This window comes from Cariama cristata, unplaced genomic scaffold (assembly GCF_000690535.1).
Source record: "Cariama cristata isolate BGI_N322 unplaced genomic scaffold, ASM69053v1 scaffold17276, whole genome shotgun sequence".
Classification (NCBI taxonomy): Eukaryota; Metazoa; Chordata; class Aves; order Cariamiformes; family Cariamidae; genus Cariama; species Cariama cristata.
The window spans coordinates 1-22,843 of record NW_009624039.1 but is presented as its reverse complement, the minus strand read 5'-3'; the positions used below and the strand labels follow the sequence as shown (position 1 = coordinate 22,843).

Sequence of the window (22,843 nt, the reverse complement as noted above, 5' to 3'; positions counted from 1 at the left end):
GGAGAGCCAATAACACATGAACTTATTGACCTTTGTGCCGCGGTAGTTTCTGTAATTATTGAACAGCTGGAATGGGCTGAGGGCTAAGAACGAGAATTTGGGGGTTGGCCTAGGCGGTGAGATAAGGTTACATATAAGGTGGCTGCAGTGGATTTGGGAACACTAACGGAGTATATTCCCTGGTGCACAGCTCAGCGAGCTTGGACACTGGAACCATGAGCGGATGCCCCTTTGCGGGGAACAATTACCTGTGAGTCCCTCGTCCCTGTGTTTTGCTTGATAATGTTAATTCAAACGATACAATGCTAATGTAAAATATGAAAGGTCAGACTGGAATTAATGATTATCAACAAATAGACAGCTGTAGCTGTCACTAAAGGAAAAGATATTGTACAAGAACTTGTCCGAGCGCTTGTTATTTGATGAACTAGATGTAATGCTACTTGCTGTTACTGTGATGAGGTATTTCAGGTGTACTGTTTTTCTCAAAAGCCTGCTTTAGTGGTTCAGTTTCTCGAAATAAAGCATTTTTTGAATTGTAGATGCATCTGTTAGTAAAAAGGCAGGTATATTCATAGTTCTTTAATTAAATAGTTTATATATTTACTTAATTTTCTTCTTAGATTTAATTTTAACAAGCTATCTCTGGAAGATGAAAAAGATGACAAATCACAAGAAGGGATAAATAAAGCCAGCAAAGGTGGACTTGTGTATGGAGACTACCTACAAGTAAGTTTAAGGATTTCAAGTTTACCGGTCTGGTTCCTCTTAAGACTTGAGCCAGGACCTGTGATTGACACTTCTTCAAGCAGTCAGCCAGTCACTAAGACAGGTCTCCAAGTGCCCTTCGTCTACCTGAGCTCTCCACATGTAGTTATGGGTGCCTGTCTCAACTGGGATGGTGCAGGTGGACTGTGGGATGGCTTCTCAGACTGCAGGGAAGCTGGATATTTTGGGTTTTTTTCTCAGACTGCAGGGAAGCTGGATATTTTGGGGGTTTTGGTAGGGAATTATTTATATTGGTAAGCCTAAACTGTGAAGTGGTGCACCACAAAAGGCTTTCCTTGGTCTGACAATCACCACTTGGCAATTTCTCCATGTCAGCAGGCCTTGTGCAACTTCCCCAAATTATTGCATGAAAGCTCAGAATATTTGGCTGGAAAAATATATTGCAGAAATCTAGGGGGTGGGATGACGACTAGGGGACACACACAAAAAAAACCCAAACAAACAAAAAACCAGAACAACTAGAAGTAATGAAGAAATAAGTAACAATAAAATACCAGAAGTAATAAAAGAATCCAAACTTTTTTTTTTTTTTTTTTTTTTTTTTTTTTTTTTTTTTTTAATTCAATCTCATTTTCTCTAGTTTGTTATTGTGAACGGAAGACTGATTTGTTGACACACTATATGGAATCTTGCAAAGATTTCTTTTAAAACAACTATGATTAGATTGTAAATTTGACTTAGTAAAAAAAAAAATAGTAAATGCCAGAACTGAAATAACTAGTACAGCCTTAAATCAAAGCTCTTGTGCAGATGCATGACTACACAGAATTTTACCACAGGAACTTTGTTTTCATGGCACGCGACAGTATAGATGTAAGATCTGGAAAACATGCTGGATATTTTGGTTTCTCTTTTTTTATAATTCAAAATACCTTAAAGTGATTTTTCAAACTTTATTACTTGAGGTATCTAAATGTTCCATTTTAGGCAAGATGTTTTTTTTTTTAAATTAAAAGGTGAAAATGACACCTGAGACTGTTTGGTCTAACTTCTTATACAACCTGGAATATAAGAATATGAGGCCTATATTTTTTTTGAAATATTATCCTTAAATATTAGCTCTACACAGTAGGACTGCATTGCTAATAGCAAAATTGAGAGCTTTACAGACCAGTCTTATGTTGTGTTTTTTTTAAGCTGAACAAAATATTGAATGCTCAAGAACTTCAGAGTGAGAAGAAAGGAAACAAAATCCATGATGAGCATCTTTTCATTGTGACACATCAAGGTAAGTGGTTGGGCGGAGTTTAGAGGTGGTTGACCGGCATTTTTGCCACAGTTATTCAGTGCTGAAACATGCAATACACAATTTGTTTTCATTTTAGACACAATCACTACAATGGCTCTGTCTTTTGTCTGCATTTATATTTGTATATATCCTTATATAATTTGTAAGGCTGTAATCAACTCTATGCTTATGAAGCCCTAAATATAACCTTTGGATTTGGTAAACCAAAATTTGGATGGTTCTGTTTCTAGAGAAATTAAGATGATGAAATTCATTCCCCATCTGAGTAATAGGCTGCTATGCAGTTTATTGTAGGCAAATTTTGTGTACTGGCTTGTGCCTTCTTTGAAACTTCAATCCAGTTTTAACCATCTAGAGGCTGTGTAGAAGTCATCATACTGGTTAGGCGCTCCCTAACTCCTAACATCCACGTGTTTTGCAGGCACTGGCCTGATCATATTTTCCTGTTATTGACAGGAAACATGTAGAGGACATAAAGATTGTAAGCAGCTCTGGAGTTAGCTTTTATTGGAGTGTCAGATCTAGATTTTCTCTTTCCTCCTTTTGTAATGAACATTCTGCACATCAAAGATCTGATGTGTAAAACATGCTTAAAAAATTCTGTCAACATTCTCGAGGCTAGATTATTTCATGTAATAATAGTTTAGGTAAAGGACAGCATACTGTAACAGGGAATACGATTGTGTATCAGCATCTTTTTGTACATCAGCACTGTAAACATAGGCTATTCATTTCAAACCAAAATGTAGGAATTTTACTTCTTCAATGCTATGAAGAAAAAATAATGTTGAAATTAATGCTAAACATGCCTTTCTTGTTGTAGCTTATGAGCTTTGGTTTAAGCAGATTCTGTGGGAAATGGACTCTGTGCGGGTGATCTTTCAAAACGGCCATGTAAGTTAAAAGCAAATATTAATTTTGGGAAAATGCAGCCCTCTCTTTCTCTTGCCTCCTGCCTTCCAGCCCGATATATTTGGGTTTACTAAAGCAACATGTGTTCTTTTTTAAAAACAGCATCAAAAAATCCACAGTGAAATTTGGCTGAGCGGCTCTTATGACCTGATAGTACAGACATTTGATCAGCAAAAATCTTATTTCCTCCTGAAGTCTGCCTTTTGCGTAGATCACTCTCCAAGACCAATTTCTTTGGCCAAAATGCTCTCATACTCTCCTACTAGTACTGGATAACTGCAGAAACTTAACTTGGGCATATTCTGCTGCAGAAAAAGCATGCTCAGAGGCAAAACTGAAAACCAGAGGGCTCACAGGTATTTTTATGTTGAAAAGTCACTTCTGCCTTTGTCCAGTTTTTTGAAGTCTACATACTATATCCTTCCATCTAATATCGACTATACAAAAGGAAAACTCTTTTCAGTAGTGGTGTATTATTAAATCCACCAGAAAAGCAATAATCAAAATCACAGTGTACAATTGTATGAGAATTTATGAAAATTACAAATATAACAGGAATATTTTGAACATCTCTAAACAGTTGTCAAAAGCCAAACACACCTCATAATAATAGATAACAAAGGAAAACTCCTGACCTGATATTACATCGACAGAAAAAGGCTGACCGCATGTAATTTGAGAAATATCTTGCATAATATCATGAGCATGTGTATACGAAGAAAACTCAAAACTAGACCAGACTGAAAGAAAGAACCTTTTTATCATAATGTCCAATGAAAATATTCTCTGTTGTCCTCCACATTCATGATTTTGTTGGCTTTTTAGTTGAACATTGTATCAAACTATAACTGATCAAAATAAGTTCTTAAGCAGAGTAATTTTTCATTATTTATTTCTGTGAAAAATGAAACTTTGTTTATACTCAGAATTTGAAATGTCATTGTTAAGGTTGAGTACACAGTTGGGCGATTAAGGAAATGGTTATCATCTTCCATTTTTGTAGTTTAATATTTCCTGGTTGCATGGCCAGGTCTTAGAGAGACGTTTAATCCCATTGAAACTAATAGGAATTTTAGCAGACTCCTCTGCAGGCGAAGTGTTCAACACAGCCAGAAGAGAGCTTCTGTGTTTTTCATTTAGTATTTTCTATTCCCCACCAGATGCAATCTTCTTTGTCTTCCTCTGCTTGCTAATGCATATCTCTGATGAACATCTTTTTAGATGTGCTCTCCTGATGTACCTCTCAGATTATTCTGCTTCTCAACTTTTAAGTACTTTCCACAAATGCCTTATGACTTGTTCCTTCACAATAATAGAAATTATTGTAGAAATTGTTATAATAGAAAGTATAATGTAATTATCATATCATATACCATTAAAATTGTATTGTAATCATTGGAAATGATTATGATATAAATGACTTTGGTCTAGAATTTAATTTCTTGTGGTGACTTCCACTTCAGTCAAGAATGTAGAAATGAAAAAAAAATCCTATGTATTTGGTCTAGTTGTATCATCAGTCAGAGAAAAACTGGTTTCAATCTTTGAAAATTATACGATCAGTTTTGATTTAAAAACCGGGCTCTCTATTCAATATGAGATTCTGCTGCTATGGATTTCACGTGGAAAGAAACTTGGGAACTATAGTGATGTACAAGAGTAAAAAGACCTGAAATAAATAAGTAGGATATAAAGAGAACACCATTCTGTCCGGTTATGATCTTTATTTTTTCTACAGGTAAGAGATGAGAGGAACATGCTGAAGGTTATTACTCGAATGAACAGAATTTCAATGATTCTGAAATTACTTGTGGAACAGTTCTCAGTTTTGGAAACTATGACTGCATTGGACTTCTTTGATTTCAGGTAAATACTTACTATTCCTCCACAGTAATCCACAAGCTGGTAATTCCCATCCTGAGAACTGATTGTGAATTTTGCACGTACCCTGGCAGCTTGTAGTACCTGTATCATTCAGCAAGGTGAGGGCATACCTTAGATGGCAACCGTGACATTGGAGTGCAAGGGTCAGTTACGGTGTTGAGCGTGAGTGGGAGTCCCACATTCTCAGGAAAGAAGTACAAGTTCATTGTTGATGTTTACGTATGGCGCTGCTGAATGGTTTCAGAGTAAAAAGTTAAAACAATAGAAACAACAGAAATAGCTCACGGTTCTGTTAACATTTCACTTGAAACTTACCACTGGGCAGTTAGAGCTGTAATCTACAGCAAATCACAGAAGTGCTTGGGTGAGAGAAGAGCACTCTCTGTAGATTACCAAACAGGTACTTCAGCTGTCTTGGTTTGCATAGTGTTTCCTTGCTTCCCGTTTTCAGTTGGTCTACAGCGCTGGAAGCTTTAAATGGCTGAAGGAAGCATTGCTGTCTCTTCTTCTTTCTCCCCAGTAACTTCTGTGTTCCAGTGTATTGCTGGGCCGGATTCTTGGTAGCTCTTCTGTCTTCTGACCAGGCTTTCTTTGGGATCTCTTGGCTTGCCTCACTTCTCCTGTGGCGTTCCTCTCCCTTCCCTCACTTCAGCTAGGTCCTTCCACTACACTACCATGTGTGACAGCTTCATCCACTGTCTGCCTTCCTCTTCTTGTTCTGCTTGTGTCACTGACCCGTCTGACTCGTGACCGCAGTGCTGTCCAGCATCCCATCCGCTGCTGCATTGTTTTAGTACCCTTTCCTTTCTGTCTTTTAATGTTCCCTAACTAAAATGCACATGAAACTGCAATTTTGCTTGTCTTGGAAGTCTGAAACATCTGTATCGTCTAGCATTACACTACAGCAGGGGAAATCCGTGGGCTAATCATCTGTCTTGATGCATTCTTGCTTCCACTTTTCAACAACATACTGTCATTTGTTAAGCAAACATAAGATCAGATAAATTATCTGTTTCTGCTCAATCTAATATTTACAATTCAAAGTGTATTACAATTATCTAGCAATGTGGGATTTCAGATTACTTTTATTAATAATTTTTTTCAGCATGGTCATGCGATTTAACTCTGAAAGAATCCCATTAATGAATCCCTCAAACCAAACTCACTGAATGTTTTTCTGAACATTCTTCTATTGTATACATAGCAATTATTCTGTATCACAAGCCTATTTAAAATGCATCCATTGGCACTTTAATGATGCGGAAATTTTTGTAACAGCTATTTGGGGTGAAGCTGCTTATTCTGTCTGGAAAGGAAATTTTATTCACTAATGTTTCCTCCTGTACACCACACATGCAAAGCTGCCATTTTAAAATACAGTACAAACATAAGTGTGTGTCTATCTGTGTATGCACAAACAATACATAGCTAGAAAATTCGATATGTTATACCTACATTGTAGTTGCATTAAAATAGCTTGGGTTTTTTCTTTTCTTAATGGCAATCATATAAAAAAAGGTTCAAATATCTATTTGACATTCTTCAAATGTGAAATATGTATTTTTTTTATTTTGATGAGAACCAGAGAATCCCATTATTGTAAAATAATATCCTATACTTTCGTATCTTCTTTTCTTCTGTTCCCAAAGATACTACCTAAGCCCAGCCTCAGGTTTTCAGAGCTTGCAGTTTCGCTTGCTAGAGAACAAAATTGGTGTTCCCCAAAGTCTGAGAGTCCCCTATAACAGAAGGCATTACCGTGATAACTTCAAGGGACAGGATTATGAACTACTCCTTAAATCAGAGCAAGAACCAACCTTACTGCAACTTGTGGAGGTAACACGCCTTAGACGTTGCTTCATTTTCCCCCCATTTCCCAAGAATGTCCTTCATTGGTGTCAGTGACAAATTCTTCTTCCTGGAGAGAAGCAAGCATGCTGGCAATTTCCCTGTCAGTTGTGTTTTGGATTCTTACCAAATTTTGTATGAAAGAGAGTTAATCATTAGTAAACCAATTGATTTTTCCCAGCATTTCCTCTTGTCTGAAGAGTCTGACTGTTAAACTAGTAAATTGTGTTGTGGAAGTATGAGCTAAGAATATACATGTACTGTTTCATTTGCATTGTTTTTCATGACCATATACCCTTTTTAGAAGAAAATTTTTAAAATATTTCCACTGTTAGTGATGGCTATTAGAGAGGTTAAAAAAACAAAAGGAAAAATTACAACCCAAAATGGAGATGATGTTTCATTATCACTTACCTTGATTTAATGACTTTGTCTCAGAGTTATGAATGACTAACAGTAATTTCTCTAACTCCCTTGTCATTTTCATACACAAAATTGACTTTCTAAAGAATAATGCAGTATAAACCTCAATAAAAGCATCCACTCTTATTAGCCCTATCCATTTGTCTAATGACACGATACAGAATATATAAGAAATTTCTCTAGCTTTTCTTCATTCGTTAAGACTTCATGCTCTTGTATCTTTCAGATGAGAAGGAACTAAATTAAGTGTTCTCTAAAGAGAGTTTGACCACAAAGATTCCTAATTTTTCCCCTCCTAATTTCATTCCCATTATTAAAAGGGAATCAAAGAGAAAGCTTTGCTAACTGCCAAGTAAATTTCTGTCTTGTATCATCACATATTGTGGTGTAAGTTAATTACAGACTGCTTCATCAGTACTCAGCCTGTCTGACATGATAAAACCTGGTTGTATAGATGGTTCTAGATCTTCCTTCTGAAATCTGTCTTTACAATTACCCTATATATGTGGAATAAGATTGTTTTCCTGTATTGCCAAAGGTGTTGGTTTTAAAGGTACTTTTAGAATGAGACAGCTTTTGTCTTCCAGTACTGGTCATTTAACCTGGAACCTGTTGGTGTGTTAGAACATCAACATTATGCAGGTAGAAATCGTCTACATGGACATGCTTACTCCAGCAGTAAGCACGTCTACAGGATATTAAACCCAAACAACTGTAGCAGTATAAATTATGTTGCTATAACTTGTAATTCTACAGTAATGTGCTTGCATTGTTAATCTTTGAACACATTATTATTATTATTATTACTATTATTATTACTATTATTATTATTAAAGGCATGGCTGGAAAGAACGCCAGGACTTGATGCAGAAGGATTTGATTTCTGGGGACAATTTCAAGTGAATGTTCTAAAAGGTCTAGAAGAGGAATTTGCCTTGGTGCAGGTATATATGTACTCGTGATCTAGCTATGAGCAAAAACAGCTGGCAAAATGACATCCTGACATAAATCAGACTTTTGGCCCATTCACAGTTTCTTACTCACTTCACTTAATCTTAAGGAGCCTCTGTCTGCAAGAAGCAGAAAAAAAATTGCAATTTTTTCAGGAAATCTGAGTAAATTTGTAATGTGACATCTAAGACGGTTTAAAGTATGAGATACATGGATGATTTTGTTTGCAAAAGGAAAAGGAAGGTATCAGTGGAAGGGTTAAAATTGATTTTACTGAAACTACAACTTCCCCTTTAGTTAGTACTTGAATCTACAGTTCAGAGTAAACACAAAGTTTAGGCCCTTGAGCTGTGAGTATGGTGTCACTATAAACAGCCTGTTTCTGTTTAACAGTATGTGGCAATTTGCTGCTCCATGATCATTTGAATTACACTGGCAATAAGCACAAGAAAATCCCCAAATATTGTAAGACCTGTAGCTTTAAGTACATTTTTAATGGAAGAAACACCATAAGAATTAATCAATTTCCAGAGAATATCTGTTTACAACTTTCTAACTTATCTAAACTTTTGTTATTTACAATTTTCTTACCCATAATTGTGCAAGGATGTGTTCTTTTTGCCTTGAAGAAAAAAATCAGTCTTCAAACAAATGAAGATTAAGTGTTTTTAAGGCCTCTATATCAAAAGAAAACTGATAAGTTGCCAGTTTGTTTGAACATTCATTGATCTGAATTGTGTTGACAGCTATTTAATTGTACATTTTGTGGTAACTGTTTTTTAAAGGACAGTGACCCAGTGACTCATCTATCCTGTTTGAAAACACAGTTCTTACATTTAAGATTTAAACTTAGAGAGTATTTATGATGAAAATAGAAGTTACATCATGGATCATTCAAGTGCTTAATTTTCCATATTTAATTCTAAAACCTGTTTTTGTTTTAAATATCAAAGGCCAAACCAGAATCAGAAGAAAAAGATGACTTATTATCTGAGTTCCAAAACCAGAAAGACGTATTACTTTCGTTATTTGATGAAAAACGCCATGAACACCTGCTTAGTAAAGGTAGATTGTATTAATATATGTCAATATGCACTTTTATTTTTTATACATATGTATAATCACATAATAATGTTACATTTGGAGGAGAATCAGTAACAAACTAAGGACATTTGTATTTCGCAGGAGAAAGACGACTGTCTTACAAAGCACTGAAGGGTGCCTTAATGATCTACTTCTACAGGTAATGTTAGAAGATACATCTTTAATGCTTACTGGTAAGGGGAGAGGTGAAGGTTAAGGACAGCAGTGCAGATTCTTTTAGGTTGGAACGGGCCTTGGAAAGTAATCTAGTTCAACCCTCCACAAAAACCCAGATTAGTTAGATCCAACTTGAAGGTCAGATGGGGCTGCTCGGGGCTGTGTCCAGTTGAGTTTTGAACATGGAGGTCACACGGCCTCGCTGGGCAGCTGGTTCGTGTCTGACCAAATGTTGCTCCTCGGATTGGGACTGAAACTAGCAAACGCCTTGTTCAAACTGTTCTACAAAGTGTCCTAGAAAGATTTAGAGTATTTTTCTAAGTACGAGGGAAAAGGCACAGATCGAGACTTAACGGCAGAAGCATTTGTTAGAATATCTACTGACATTTCAATACCAATTTAGGAAAAACATACATGAAGTCACTATTATGCATTGGTGAAGCACTACTTGGAAAAATACAGCGTATCAGAGGAGGTCTCACTGTCCTCTCTTTCATTTTCCAAGGGAGGAGCCCCGTTTTCAGGTTCCCTTTCAGCTTCTTACCTCCCTTATGGATATTGATGTGCTCATGACCAAATGGAGATGTAAGTTTCACTTCTTGACTGTGACACTCCCTCTTTTAGATGCGAGTAAATTTTTCTATTTCACCCTCTTTTAGACAAGTTATACCCACAGTTTTAGAATTGCGCTTCTGAGTTCATCCTTTAGGAATGACTTTTCTTTGTTTGTACTTTGGCCAACAGGAAAGATGAACAGCTGCTTCTGTAATCATCAGATACATAGGTATAGCTATCACTTCTGTGACATGCTTTAAGTTAGGTGAACAATTTTATTTAAGGGACAGGTATATATTTTTCAATGTCTCCCAAAATGTCATCATGACATCTCTTCATATGCAAACATATGCTCCTTCCCTATCTAGACATCTGTAAATAAATGTATTCATTCTGTACTAACAGAGCACAATAATGTATAATAATTATTGTATTCATTCTGTATTAACAATGATTTTATATTAGTTGACTGAAGAGTGCCATAATTAACTCCTGCATTGCCGAAGACCTAGTAGTTCTGTCTCTCTGTAAAGATCTCCATACGATTTAGTATTTCAGTGACGCACCTTGATGTGACCCTTTGGTTGTATCTTAACACTGAACATATGCCCTGTCCTTCTTTGGTATTACTTAGATAACCACGTCTGCATGGTGCACAGAATGATTGGCAGCAAGGCTGGCACCGGAGGCTCATCAGGCTACCATTATTTGCGCTCAACAGTGAGGTAAGAATAACACATTTCCTCCATTACCTGCAATAATGCAGTTCGTAGATACTCTAATGCCAGGAGACAGATTACAGACAGCTCCTTGGAGCCCAGAGGGCTCTATGGGACTCCAGTATTTCCTCCTGGTTGTTGTACATTTAATCATGTTGACAGATATAAATTCCAAGTCTTTTGGGGCAAAAAGAACTCCTTTTGATCACTCATGCAAAGTATGATTATATGTATATATACATATATATATATATATATATATACACAAATGTATAATTCTCAGTCAAGGGATGTAGGCGTTACTGTACTAGCAATAATATTAACCCTGCATTGTTTAGTTTGTGTGCAAGCTAGCCCAGGTTAAGGAGGTGATACAGGCTGGAAGTGAGTCCCGTCTACTGTGCAACGGATGAGTGTTTCTGTATTCCTTAGCATGACCTCTAATGCTACAGTTAAGGTACTTCAGTTTAGGACTGAGTATATTCTTAAAACTGATAGTAATTAATACTCTCAAGCTGTGCAGGCAACAATTGGAAACATGTTTCCTTCTGTTGGATGAAGCAGAAAAGGCACTTTGAAAGGGATGGTTGGAGCCTGAGCACAGAATTCTCTGAATGAGTAGAACTTTTTTTACACAAAATCTGAGGATTCAGCTACTTGGACAATTCCAGCCTTCTAGCTGCAACTCTGTGCTGAACAACATTATGTCCAAAAGCGCAAGGATATTTCGAACATCTTCTTCTAAGAGGACCTTCTTTGAGGTTTGTTTTCAAAGACAAACCGTACACAGCTGGTGACTGCCATGTATGGCTGTGGGCAACGATTCCCATCACAATCATAGTAAGAGAAGGCGTAATAGAAAGCAGACAGTTAGATCGAATTCAAAGATTAAAGGTTCACTGTCTTTTTCAGCAAACCTTCTCACTCTTCCTTAATTTCAGGTTAACATTTTTCCTAGATAAATTCTACTTCATATCTACCACCGGAGTGGAGGTCTGGAGATTATAGCCTACCTGTTCTGTGTTTTCAGAAGCAAGATGTGACTATAGCAACCACATTTCCTTTTTAAGTCTAATCTGCTATGCCCTAGAAACAGTTAGGATTGGATTCTTACTCTGGAATATTCAGGGGGAGGGTTAGTGCAGAAACCTTCTCAAATAAATAGAGATAATTATTTCTGAGCATTTTGAAATTATAGCCTTCTATGCCAATATTGCAGTATTAATTGTTCTGTCTTTTTCAGTGATAGATACAAGGTGTTTGTGGATTTGTTCAATCTTTCAACGTTTCTAGTGCCAAGACACTGGATACCAAAGATGAACCCAACCATTCATAAATTCCTTTATACGGCAGAATACTGCGACAGCTCCTATTTTAGCAGCGATGACTCTGACTAGCCTGCCTTTCTAGACTGGTTGCTGTAAGGAACTTCAGGACTTTCACCTTGAGCGGTGCTATCCGTCAAATATAAGAGTTATTCTCATGGAGTGCGGTTGTGTAAATATCTATTTATGTATGACAGCTATGTGAATAGTATGATGGGCTTGTGGAAGAAACTTAATTGTTTGTAGAAGAATCATCTGTATTGAGTTAGCCTATATTAAGACTAAAATGATAGCCCATTTCAACTCAATGATCAATGTAAGTCTTAGTTGGCTTCTTAAAATGAACACCTAGAGAGAAGGAGCAAATTATACAGAACTATCATGATCATGTCTTATTTGTACATATTTTTGTATGTGTTTGTTTTCCTAATGGCTCTTAATTTACTTCCAGTTGAAGATGTAATTAGTCTCATCACCTTCAGAAGAATATTAGTTTCAGAGCTGTAGTAGAATTTCAAAACAAATCTTGGGTTAAGAGTTTCAAAAGCTAGATTTAAAAAAAACAAGTCCTGACTCTATAGAAACCCAGGCATCTTCAACTTTACATACATCAAGAATCATGTTGCTATCTATGTGTTACATGTGAATGTAAATCCCTTCTGTAGAAATACTGTTAAGAAGAGCAGATATAAATAAGTACTTACTTTGCACTTCAAATAAAGCAGTATTAAAGCTCATCTTTTGTTAAGTCTTCTTCTAAAGCAAGCATAAAGTTCAAACAACAGTATGACAGGCATTTAAAGTGTTTTTTATTCAAAATAGCATTGACATAGAGATAAAATTGATATATAATAAAAGCGAGGCAAATTTGGCCATAGAATATGGATAAAGGTGTGTCATCTTCTCATTAGCTGGACTCTTGTCTTTTTAAATGCTTCCCTTGGAAATACACATATGCTGTAGACTTAATTTCTGGCAAGATCCTTGGTATCTTAGCACTTTAGGTACTTATGTCTGGTAGTACCACCTCAAAAACACTGGTAAAACATCTGTCTTTGATACTATTATAACAACATTACTCTTACCAATGCCTGTTAGGAACTTTGGCTCTTGTTTTCCAGCTATGGAAGTGTGCTATTTGCTGTTTGTAAACTGCTAAGAGAAGGTCATACTACAGGAGACCATAAGACTACAGAATACTTCCCCTTTTGTTAATCTGAAGTTTTCAGCCTGTAAATTCAGTAAGTAGTAGAACCTGAAGTAGTGAAAGGTCGCACTTGGTCTTCCTTTCATTTAAAATATTAATACTTAGAAGTGGGACTAAAATGGCAATACTGACAATAGACAATTATGAACATTAATTGTATTTGTCATGAAAAGGTTATAATCCACTGATCTATTAACATGGCACAGTAATTAAGTGCAAAAATTACAAGAATTGCTTCAATACTTTTCATAGTAGTGCTTCACGAAAGATACAGAGCATTTTAGAATTGCATGTTTGGTTGTGAATTCTGGTTACATTTGCCTGCAACTGCAGTTTTACAGCTCAGCAAAGCTGGAACCCCTTCTTGACTCCCAGCAAGTCCCACCTATGAATTCAATTAACGTAGGGGAATTTAAGACCCACTCAGAGTATTCTGTAATTGCTGACTTTCTAAAGGTGGCAAATATATATTAACAAACCTCACCCTCGCAATTTTTTCTATAATAAATAAGTTTTTTAATTTTTGCTTTGTAACTGGCTTCACTGTTAGTCATGAAGTAGAGAAGAGAGAAGGCATGGAACTGGTACAGCTCTCAAAGCACAGAAAGGCTGATTTGCAAACACGTATATCCTGTCAGGACACAGGACATTAAACCACTAGAATTGCCTTCATTTGTCTAAATACAGTTACTTCTTACTTTTCTCTCCATCTAACAAATTAATGCAGAAGACTCTGATATTCCAGGCACTTTCCAAAACACGCTCCCTGCTCTGAAGAGCTTTGAAGTTATATTTACCCAATAAAGGTGCAATGACTGAAATGGAAGGACTGCAGCACTTCAGAAGCATTGGGTGCTCAGGAAACAACTTTAACTATCCATTACCCTCCTCTATTCTTCTCACTTTAGAGAAAAAGTAGGATTCCACAAAAAGGAGAAAGACAAAATGTGTGAGTCCGTCAGAGGTCTCAGAAAAGCCAAGACAAGTATCAAAAATAACAGAGTATTTTCTTCCAGCTGCCCGTCCTCCCCGCCAAATAAAAGTAGACGTAATCATGGGTCTTCTTATATTCAAAGCACTCCAATTGTACTCTGTCATACTATTATTTGATCCAAATTCCTTGTAAGATTTTTTATGGAGCAGCGTTCAACATCTGGATACAGTTCACATTCACAGTTTCAGTCCATCTTTGTAACTTCTTTTTGTGTACTCTGCAGTTGATCCTGAGTCTTCTTATTCCACGACAGATTCGATGCCCAACACACATTCCACATAAAAACATTTTTAAAAACTCCAGTCAACCCATGCCTGTACTGCCTAAAAGCAGGAATTGCCCTTACTGCAATTTCTTATTTGAGAAAATGTTGTTTTGAACTAAATCTTCGTAAACAGTGTGTGGCCAAATGATGCTTGTGGTCTTTGGCCAGTAAGTGTCAAACAAATACTGATGAAACTGTATCTGCTATACCTACAAATCAAACAAAAAAAGACTTTTTAATAAATACTGGAAGTGGAGATTTGCCAAGAATAAGTTCCCAGAATTCATATTCATATAATATTCTCCAGCATGCAGTGAAAGGAGGTGAACTGGGGTGGGGGGGGGGAAGGAGGGGGGCAAGGCAGGGAATCAGCTGCAACCTTTTTATACTGTTTATAGTCAAGATCTACTCTCCTCCTTCCTCTGCTTTCATGTTCAAAACTTTAGGTCCTTTGCTGAGTATTCAGCATTGGTCCTATCTAGGTGCTGAAAAGTAACCTATACTTTGATATCATCTTCCCTTTTTAATCACATGCATTAGCAATGTATAGACAATATGAAGCTATGCAGCTTTGAAAGCTCACCAAAAGACTAGAGATCGCAAATTCCATTCCAAGCCACATGTTTGAACACTCCTAAACATACAAACACAGAACAAACTAAGCTTTTAAGCCTGCCCAGTTCTTTTGGTATTGTACTCCTTTCAGTGCTAAAAGCAAACTCTGACTACAGTCTGTGAAGCTATCAAAGGGTGATCGCTCTTAGATGCTCAAAAGTGGCGTCAGAGCACCTCTAAATCAGAAGGCAACATCTGTGGAGGAAAGAGAGCAACTCCTGGCCTTTGCTGGATTGTTCTTGTGAGGCACACTACAGAAAATGTGAAAGATCCTGCCTTTTGAGAGAACAGGTTTTGAAAAATAACACGTCTGTTCTTCCTGACCACCTCTACAATTGACTTGCTTTAATTACCACTACTTCTAAATTACTCTTTCCAAATAGTCTGTTTATACAACAACAATAAGAACAAAAGTTTCAGCAACATGGAAGAGCTATGGATACATTGTCCTCACCTTTACTGAATGCAGGCAAACTGAGTATTATTTATTCTTATTTGCAGATGGTTTACATCATCTTACAATGACTGAGACTACTGTGAAACATACATGGAAGGGAAAAGCAACAGAAGACCTCCAGTGTCAACCTAACAGACGAGAATTCAATGGACACACAACACTTACTACCTTGTAGTCCAATCCCAGCAATTTGGCTCAGCAATCTTTGCTCATAAACAAGAGCTTCACTGGCCTTACCTCCATATCCAGCAACTCAGAACTGGGTACTTAACACTACAAAACCTGCTCAAACACCAAGAAAAAGGTCATGCAAATGGAAAGGGGGGGGGGAAGATGGAACTAGCACTAGAAGTACATACCTCTATCCTACAAGAAAAGCCACAAACAGCGTACAAAATTCCCAAGCACAGGCAAATCCACTTTCCATGTTTGTTTGCTAAACTGAGCCCAGAGATAATTGCATCCACCAGACAAGGACAGCAGCTGTTTTACGTACACTGAGTATAGCGATGGCACTAATCTAGAACCATGACACATGACTGTATATTTTACAATGTCCTTACCTCTACAATTGTACTTTATTTGTTATGCCTTATATAGCTTTACCTTTGCATGGTGTTTTTCAGTCATTCAACTATATGGCTTGGTTGAACTGGCAACCACTTTATTTATTTTTCCACCTGGACTCATATAACCTCTTCTAAAACATAGCAATGATTTGTATTTCCTCTCTGAGGATCCCATTATATCACTTCACTTACACGGAGAAACATCCCAGCATGTGGCCTTCACCACTTTAATTATTTTTTGTCAGACTCACCACAGACATTGCCGCCTATCTTAACACGAACATAGCCGTCTATTCCCCATGTAGGCCCCCAAGAGTTCTGTACAATCCAGTAAGGGATACTACCTGGAAGAGATGTTTTCATAAACAAGAGGCAACATGAGATTTGGGAAGCATAAAAATATTTTAACACTCTACAGAGTTAATTACCATTTTAATATTTCATAGTTTCTGATAGTTTTATGATATACTACAGTGAAACCTACTGTTGTTTAGACAGAGGACAGAGCTAATATTCCAGTGTTGAAGAGACTGGATATATCCTCTGCTAGCATAAAGACACATGTAGCTGTGTTCCTGACTTTACAAGGACATGAAGTCCCACGGAACTGAAGGAGCACAGACAAGAGGAGTTTTTCTCCCGGGATCAGGCTGCACTTCCAGAACTGATGTGACACCAAACCAAACAGTTCTCAACAGAACACCCAGTTCTGGATTTTAATCACTTGTCCCACAGGAGTCAAGTTGCAAGTAAAGAGAAAAAACACAAAACCTAATGGGTTGAAGTTCAGTTGATGGAAACGCACCTGTTCTGTCAAAACCAGTGATAAGAACAGCATGATTTGCTTTTCCACTGGAGCAGTGGTATTGTATGATCCCACCAAGATAATCCTGCCAGCTAACTGCATCTACTGTTACTGTCAAAGGGCCCCAGTTAACAAGCACCCTCATCATTTCTTCTTCTTGACCACTGTGAAAGAAGTGAGTGATAATGCCAAGTTACTTAAGTTAGCACACTAAAGAATTTTGAGAGGTGGTAATCTACTTGTTAAGTACAATTTAAAAATCAAATAATTGAACTTTTTCCTCCTGAGTTCTACACACCATATAACACACATCAAGAATTACATATTTCATATACTATAACACAGTAATACAAATATAGGGCACACGTACTATGGGAAAGGTGCAGATCCAAAGATATGATGCTATTAAAAAGAAGCAGGTTTCTGGGTCAAGTCAGTGGGCAATGGTGAGCCCTATATACCTTTTATAAATTACTCTTCTGAATTAAAACCAGCTCTAGACAAACCGTTAGTCTATACTATTATTTCCCTTAGCTTTTGAAACATATAGAAGTGCCTCTTATACCATACATAGTATCACACTAAAATATGTATCTCAAACATATCAAAACACAGGACATTATCACTATCAGACATTTACCATTAGCATACTCGTACAGTTTTACTTATGTAATATACTGGAACAGGAAATCTTTATCACTGCATGATATGTGCAATAATTAAATTTGGCAAATACAGACTGGCAAAGCTATAATTGATTTTAGTTACTTTTATCTGGTAGTAATTCAATTCCTAGTCAAAATTATATTTCTTGTCTTTAAGTTCAGTATGCAGCTGTATTGTACTGATAAACTTCCTTGCTACAGAAACCTAAAAAGCTACCAGTTGTCTTTACAAAATTCTGTTGACAACACTATTTGTAAAGTCATGGACTGGAGGAGGATGCAGGTCAGCATGTAGATGGATGAATATCAAAGTAACTGAATAACTCCTAATTTTTTCAACAAATTCCAATTACTATTGGTAGGATTTACTGTTTCTGATACTTAAGCAGTGTAATGTTCACTTAGCATATATTACAAATTGTAACTGACTCAATGTTACAGTTTAAACATAGCCAATTTAAAAGACCTAATTTCAAGACACAGACTGAGCTCTCTAATTTGAACAGGCTTAGCGATGGCAAGATTGAGTGGATTCATTGTGGCAAGGCTTAACTCTCAAAATTATGTATTAATTCTTATCCAGTACACAGCTACATAACTGACGCAATCAACCTCATAACCTTTGGGGTCAATGCCCTATTGGCTCTAGCTTACTCCACAATTACTGAACACAGAAGGAAAAGTACAGCAAATAAAAAGAATCAATAGTAGCTACCTGAAGTCATATGCAGCAAATCCTGTTATTGAAACTCCAAAATCTGAGCGACCAAAATAATGGCACAGTCCTGTCTGAGCTTTAAAAGTATACTCTGAATCTCTCACGAGTTTTACTTTTGTCTGCAGGAAGATAATGAAAGAGAATTTAATGCATTTGACTTTAACACTATGCAGCTCAAAACACATTGAAAATGACCACAGAACTCACTCAAAATTCAGTGTGTTCTTGGTGAGATCAGAAAGAAGAATGTCATGTTGGGAAATAAGGTATTTACTATCTCTACTTTCCTTGTTCGCAGAGAAAACTTCAGAAGGGATTCAGAAGTCTTTAACTAATGAATGAAATTTAGAAGGTATCTCTGGTTTAAACTAGCCTCATCAGCAATCTCATCAGTTTCAAGACACAGAGACTATGCATTCATTTAACAAATGACTATTCATTCTCTTCAAATAACATCCACGCACAAACTTATCCTCTTCTCGAGACAGTTCAAGAACCACAAATATCCCAAGAACAACTGCATAAAATACTGAAATTAAGTCTGATTCTGCTATTAGCATCAAATCCTCATGCTAGTATATAATGCATTATAATGGCTGCCTCAGTTCAAAGTCCAGCTACAAAGCTATTGCATCAACCTTTTATACTTTCCTTGTCGTCTGTAGTTCAGAATGTTTATGACAGTGTCTCCTCCAGTCTAATTCACTTGTAGTCCCCCTGTTGTCAAGCAAGAGGGAATTCTACTTCAGAGGAATCCAGATGAACATCCTCTGTCTTTCTTGAAATACAAACTTAAACAAGTTATCTAGACTGTTATTAGCTGGGGTTATATGAATCTTCAGGGGTTAATTTCAGTTTCTTAAAAAGGACAATAAGGGGTTTTTTAAATCTTAAAAAAACTAAGGAATTCTTTTTACATTCTTATAACTCAAACTGTCATCCTAGAGAGTACTTTTTATTTCAAAGATATTAAAATGTTTCTGCTTACCTATACTATTAACACACATTTTGCATTTTTCATGAATGAAGTGTGCTAGCTACAACTAAGTAGAAATTATGCCTGCATTTTCATTGTTTTGGGTTGCAAGTGAAACAAAGGTAAACGCAGTCAATTTTATTCTGAGGTTCGTGCATGATTTTAGTGTTTGTCACAGAAATCATAGAAATTTGAAAGCAGAAATTCTCAACATCCCTCCTTTTTTCCAGATGCTGCTGCCTAAACTGGACACTCAAATCCACAAAATGGTGTGTGTACAAATGGTTCCTTCTACGCTGGTACCGTATGTCTGCAGTTCCAATTGAATTCAGTGGAAATACTATAGCTTTCAAGTAACATTATTTTCAACCGCTGTGGGTCGATTTGTTACATTCACAAGAACATATATAGACCATAAAATTCTAATCAAGTTTCAATTCTGCTTGAACAAACTCCCTCTTGATTCCAGACTAAATAAATACACATACACAGACATGTATATCCATGTATATGTACATAGACACACATACATTAAAAAAAATCAAATGAGCTGTACACTCCACCTTCCCCGTTACTATTTCCCACTAAAAAAAAAGATGTTAATAAGCTAAGGAGGGATTCAAGATTATGAAAAGTTTCAAACCTGGTTCAGCCAGCTCAAAGCACTAACAGTGGATCCCCCGCTGCAGCCGTAATTATTGTATGAACAGTCAATAACCTGCTGTACGCTGAGTTCTTCCAGGTTATTTCTTTTAATCGCATAGGCAGACTCTATACCACCCACAACGCTGAAAGCCCAGCAGCCTCCACACTGGTACAAGGAGAAGGGAAACAGAGAAGAGAGAAAGTCAGCTTTGTTTTTTAAGCCTGACAGGAAAAGAAAAAAAGAGTTAAAAGGGTCTTCTAATGCTTTTCATTTACATCATCCTTGAACTTGGTTTTTAAGGCAACAATAAAGAAATTTAATCAACCATTTAAAATATTGAACTGCTTTTTTCCCCTGTACTGCTCTCTGAAAGCTAGAAATGCATTATGAGTGTCTTATTTTAAGGATTCATCCCTGACTAATTTTTGCCCTTTAAGATAGGTCTGAGCATGCTTTTTACTGTCATTCTATTCTCTTAAAGAAGGATTGGGGCTCAGGATGAAATCATTTTTTAACCACATTAGTCCGTAAGTTTTTGAAAAGGATGCACTTAAGGAGACAGTCTACAACTTCCTACAGTCTGAAAAATTTTATAGAAATATATTAGATTATAGTTTAAGAAACTGTAAACTGAAATGAAACATAATAGAAAAATTCTTAGACAGTAATAGTGCCTATACTGCAGTTCTAGGCTCTTTATACTGTGGCACTTAAAATAGGAAGCAGAATTTATTCCTAGGCAAGGTCCAGGTTACACTATGTGAAGGACAGAAAACAAAGACATTGGGGATTTAACAGCTTGTTTGTTTCTTACCAGTTATTGTAAGCACTTTGGGATAAACTGTAATCACGTGGGATCTGATTATCTTCCTATCATGAATGCATCCTCTGAGGTGTTCAATGGTAAAGATATGGGTGTTGACGAGCCAAGGGCATTCAGCCATGACAGAAAACAACAGCAAAGGATCTATACCCACCCAGGTGAAACCTGAAAAGGTCAGGTACTGAACTTACCTCAGTCTCTTCAGAAAAATACAAAATACACATGCTGCAAAATATTTGCAGACTTAGTTAACTACATCAAAAAATGTATTACACACAGTTTATAATCGCACAATTTCTAAATGTACAATTTCTACACCTTATGCTTTTAAGCCTAATCTCACTTTGCATAAAACGCTACGTGACTTTGCATATAGTCAACCGGCCGTACTTGTGCCAGTGCTCCAAGGAGTCTTGAGGCAGTGCTGATCCCTTCCAAAACCTTCACTGTGCGCTATGATGTAGCTGCTGGAACTGTCTCCGAGCAGTGCTTCAGAACCGGGAAAGCAAAGCACCAGGACTTACTGTTTGCTGATTTCTCACTTCTGCAATGACTTTCTTGTCCCTCCAGTCAAACTTCTTTGGCAAGGGTTTTTCCTTTCTCTTTGGCGCGTTTATGTATCTGGGAAGTTTGTGAGGTGTGCTTCTTAAGTAAATAGCTAAACAAAGAATACAAACATCTATAAATCTACTAACTAAAAAAAAAACAACTCACAAGCAACTGTTTCACTAGAAGCCATAGAGGTAACTTTGATCTGTAGTTATAATCATGAGATTACATCTCAAATCCATAGAAAATTAATGTATTTTAAAATAACCATTATATTCCAGAATGAATGTAAATACTCCTACAGTTCTAGAAAGAACAGAAATAGTCCACGTAGGGAATGTGGGTACAAAGTGTGAAGATTTACTAAAACTGATCAATAACCATGCCATAAAACAAGTTTTGTTTGAAAATTTTCACAACATTTTACTTACTGGAAAAATATTACTTTATTTCAGTCAGGTAAAAGGGGAAAAATAGAGGAGAATTACATAAAGATTCTGAAACACACGTAAATTGCTAGTTTTTCACTAAAAAAAAGCTGCTTAATTATTTAAAATTCTAAAAAGTGTGAAATGCCCCAATGAATAGAACATACAACAGCAGATTTGAACAGCAAGGTGAGAAGATTAGGTTAGGTATTAGGCAAATTTTCTTAGTAAAAAAAATGAGGCATGTCATATTGCTCCTGAAAGTCATAGCTATCACTGTACAGCCATGAACCTCCAAGCATTGTCTGACTGTAGTCAATTTTGCCCTAGGGGGATAAGGAATAGGAACTTAAGAGTACTTGAGAACCTTGTATATTTTACAATTTTAAAACTGGGCTTTAAGGCCCGGAAAGAAGAAGGAAAGAAAGAAGAAGGAAAGAAAGAAGAAGGAAAGAAAGAAGGAAAGGTCTCTATACTAAATCCCATTCAGGCTCTGGGCAATTCAACCTTGCAAGCCTAGAGAAACGTGAATAGGATTGTTGTATCCTCCAGAAGTACTTACAGTTTGGTAACAGACATTGTAAACTAGCTGACTATCAGCACTGGAAGAATCTGTAAATGTGAAAGACACAGGGTTCTGGGAAAGAATAAGAAAAATAAGAGAAAAGGCATTAGCAGCAGCCAGAAAATGTACCTTTGAACTCTTCAGGAAACAGGTGAGAAAACTGATTTATTCCATAGAAAGCAGTCATATTATCTTTTGATGATGAATTCAGTAATCTGATTCTTTTAGCACTTTCCTAAGGAAAAAAAAAACAAAACACCATGGACATTATTAAGTTAGCAGTAGTGACAAAACCATAAAAGCAGAAAAAGAAAAGGTTAGCAATGGGAAACATGAACTTAGGTAACAAGACTGCTGTTCACCTCAGATTTGTCATGGATTCCCAGCAAACCAATACAAAAGCCATTAGACTAATTTCAACTCCAAGAAAGATACCAAAAAAGTATTTGTTGAGTGCATAGAGGGTAAAAAAATTGATACCAGACAGACAAAACAGGCAAGCTAAGAACAAATTGTGTCAAACTCATCTGATGCCCTTCTTTGACAGCACAACAAACCTTGTGGTTCAGAGATACGTAGGAGTGTCTTCAGATAAGAGTGAACCCTGTCTTGCTTTATGTCCTTATTAGGGAAAAGAACAGTATAA

The 22,843-nt window shown here is 36.6% G+C and overlaps 2 protein-coding genes across 2 annotated transcripts; one reads left to right on the top strand and one right to left on the bottom strand.

Moving 5' to 3' along the window:
• Window positions 1–215: 215 nt before the first annotated feature.
• On the top strand, window positions 216–11,987 carry TDO2 (tryptophan 2,3-dioxygenase). The gene is made up of 12 exons (XM_009703027.1): window positions 216–250; window positions 624–729; window positions 1,927–2,017; window positions 2,862–2,932; window positions 4,689–4,816; window positions 6,484–6,670; window positions 7,942–8,049; window positions 9,010–9,121; window positions 9,242–9,299; window positions 9,822–9,901; window positions 10,506–10,596; window positions 11,834–11,987. The coding sequence occupies exons 1-12, from the start codon at window positions 216–218 to the stop codon at window positions 11,985–11,987; spliced, it is 1,221 nt and encodes a 406-aa protein (XP_009701329.1).
• Window positions 11,988–14,295: 2,308 nt separating this feature from the next.
• Window positions 14,296–22,432, bottom strand: CTSO (cathepsin O; the record flags this gene model as incomplete). The annotated part of the gene is made up of 7 exons (XM_009703028.1): window positions 14,296–14,590; window positions 16,274–16,366; window positions 16,828–16,991; window positions 18,208–18,329; window positions 19,830–19,997; window positions 21,180–21,313; window positions 22,327–22,432. Coding segments are annotated over 7 exons (822 nt in total), but the record flags the coding sequence as incomplete, so codon positions are not given.
• Between the last annotated feature and the right edge of the window lie 411 nt (window positions 22,433–22,843).

Bases quoted from the DNA above. Each gene is read 5' to 3' on its own strand.
- TDO2 (XM_009703027.1), top strand. From the start codon at position 216: ATGAGCGGATGCCCCTTTGCGGGGAACAATTACCT. The intron at 730-1,926 runs GTAAGTTTAAGG...GTTTTTTTTAAG, and splicing joins TGTATGGAGACTACCTACAA to CTGAACAAAATATTGAATGC. The intron at 2,018-2,861 runs GTAAGTGGTTGG...TTCTTGTTGTAG, and splicing joins TTTCATTGTGACACATCAAG to CTTATGAGCTTTGGTTTAAG.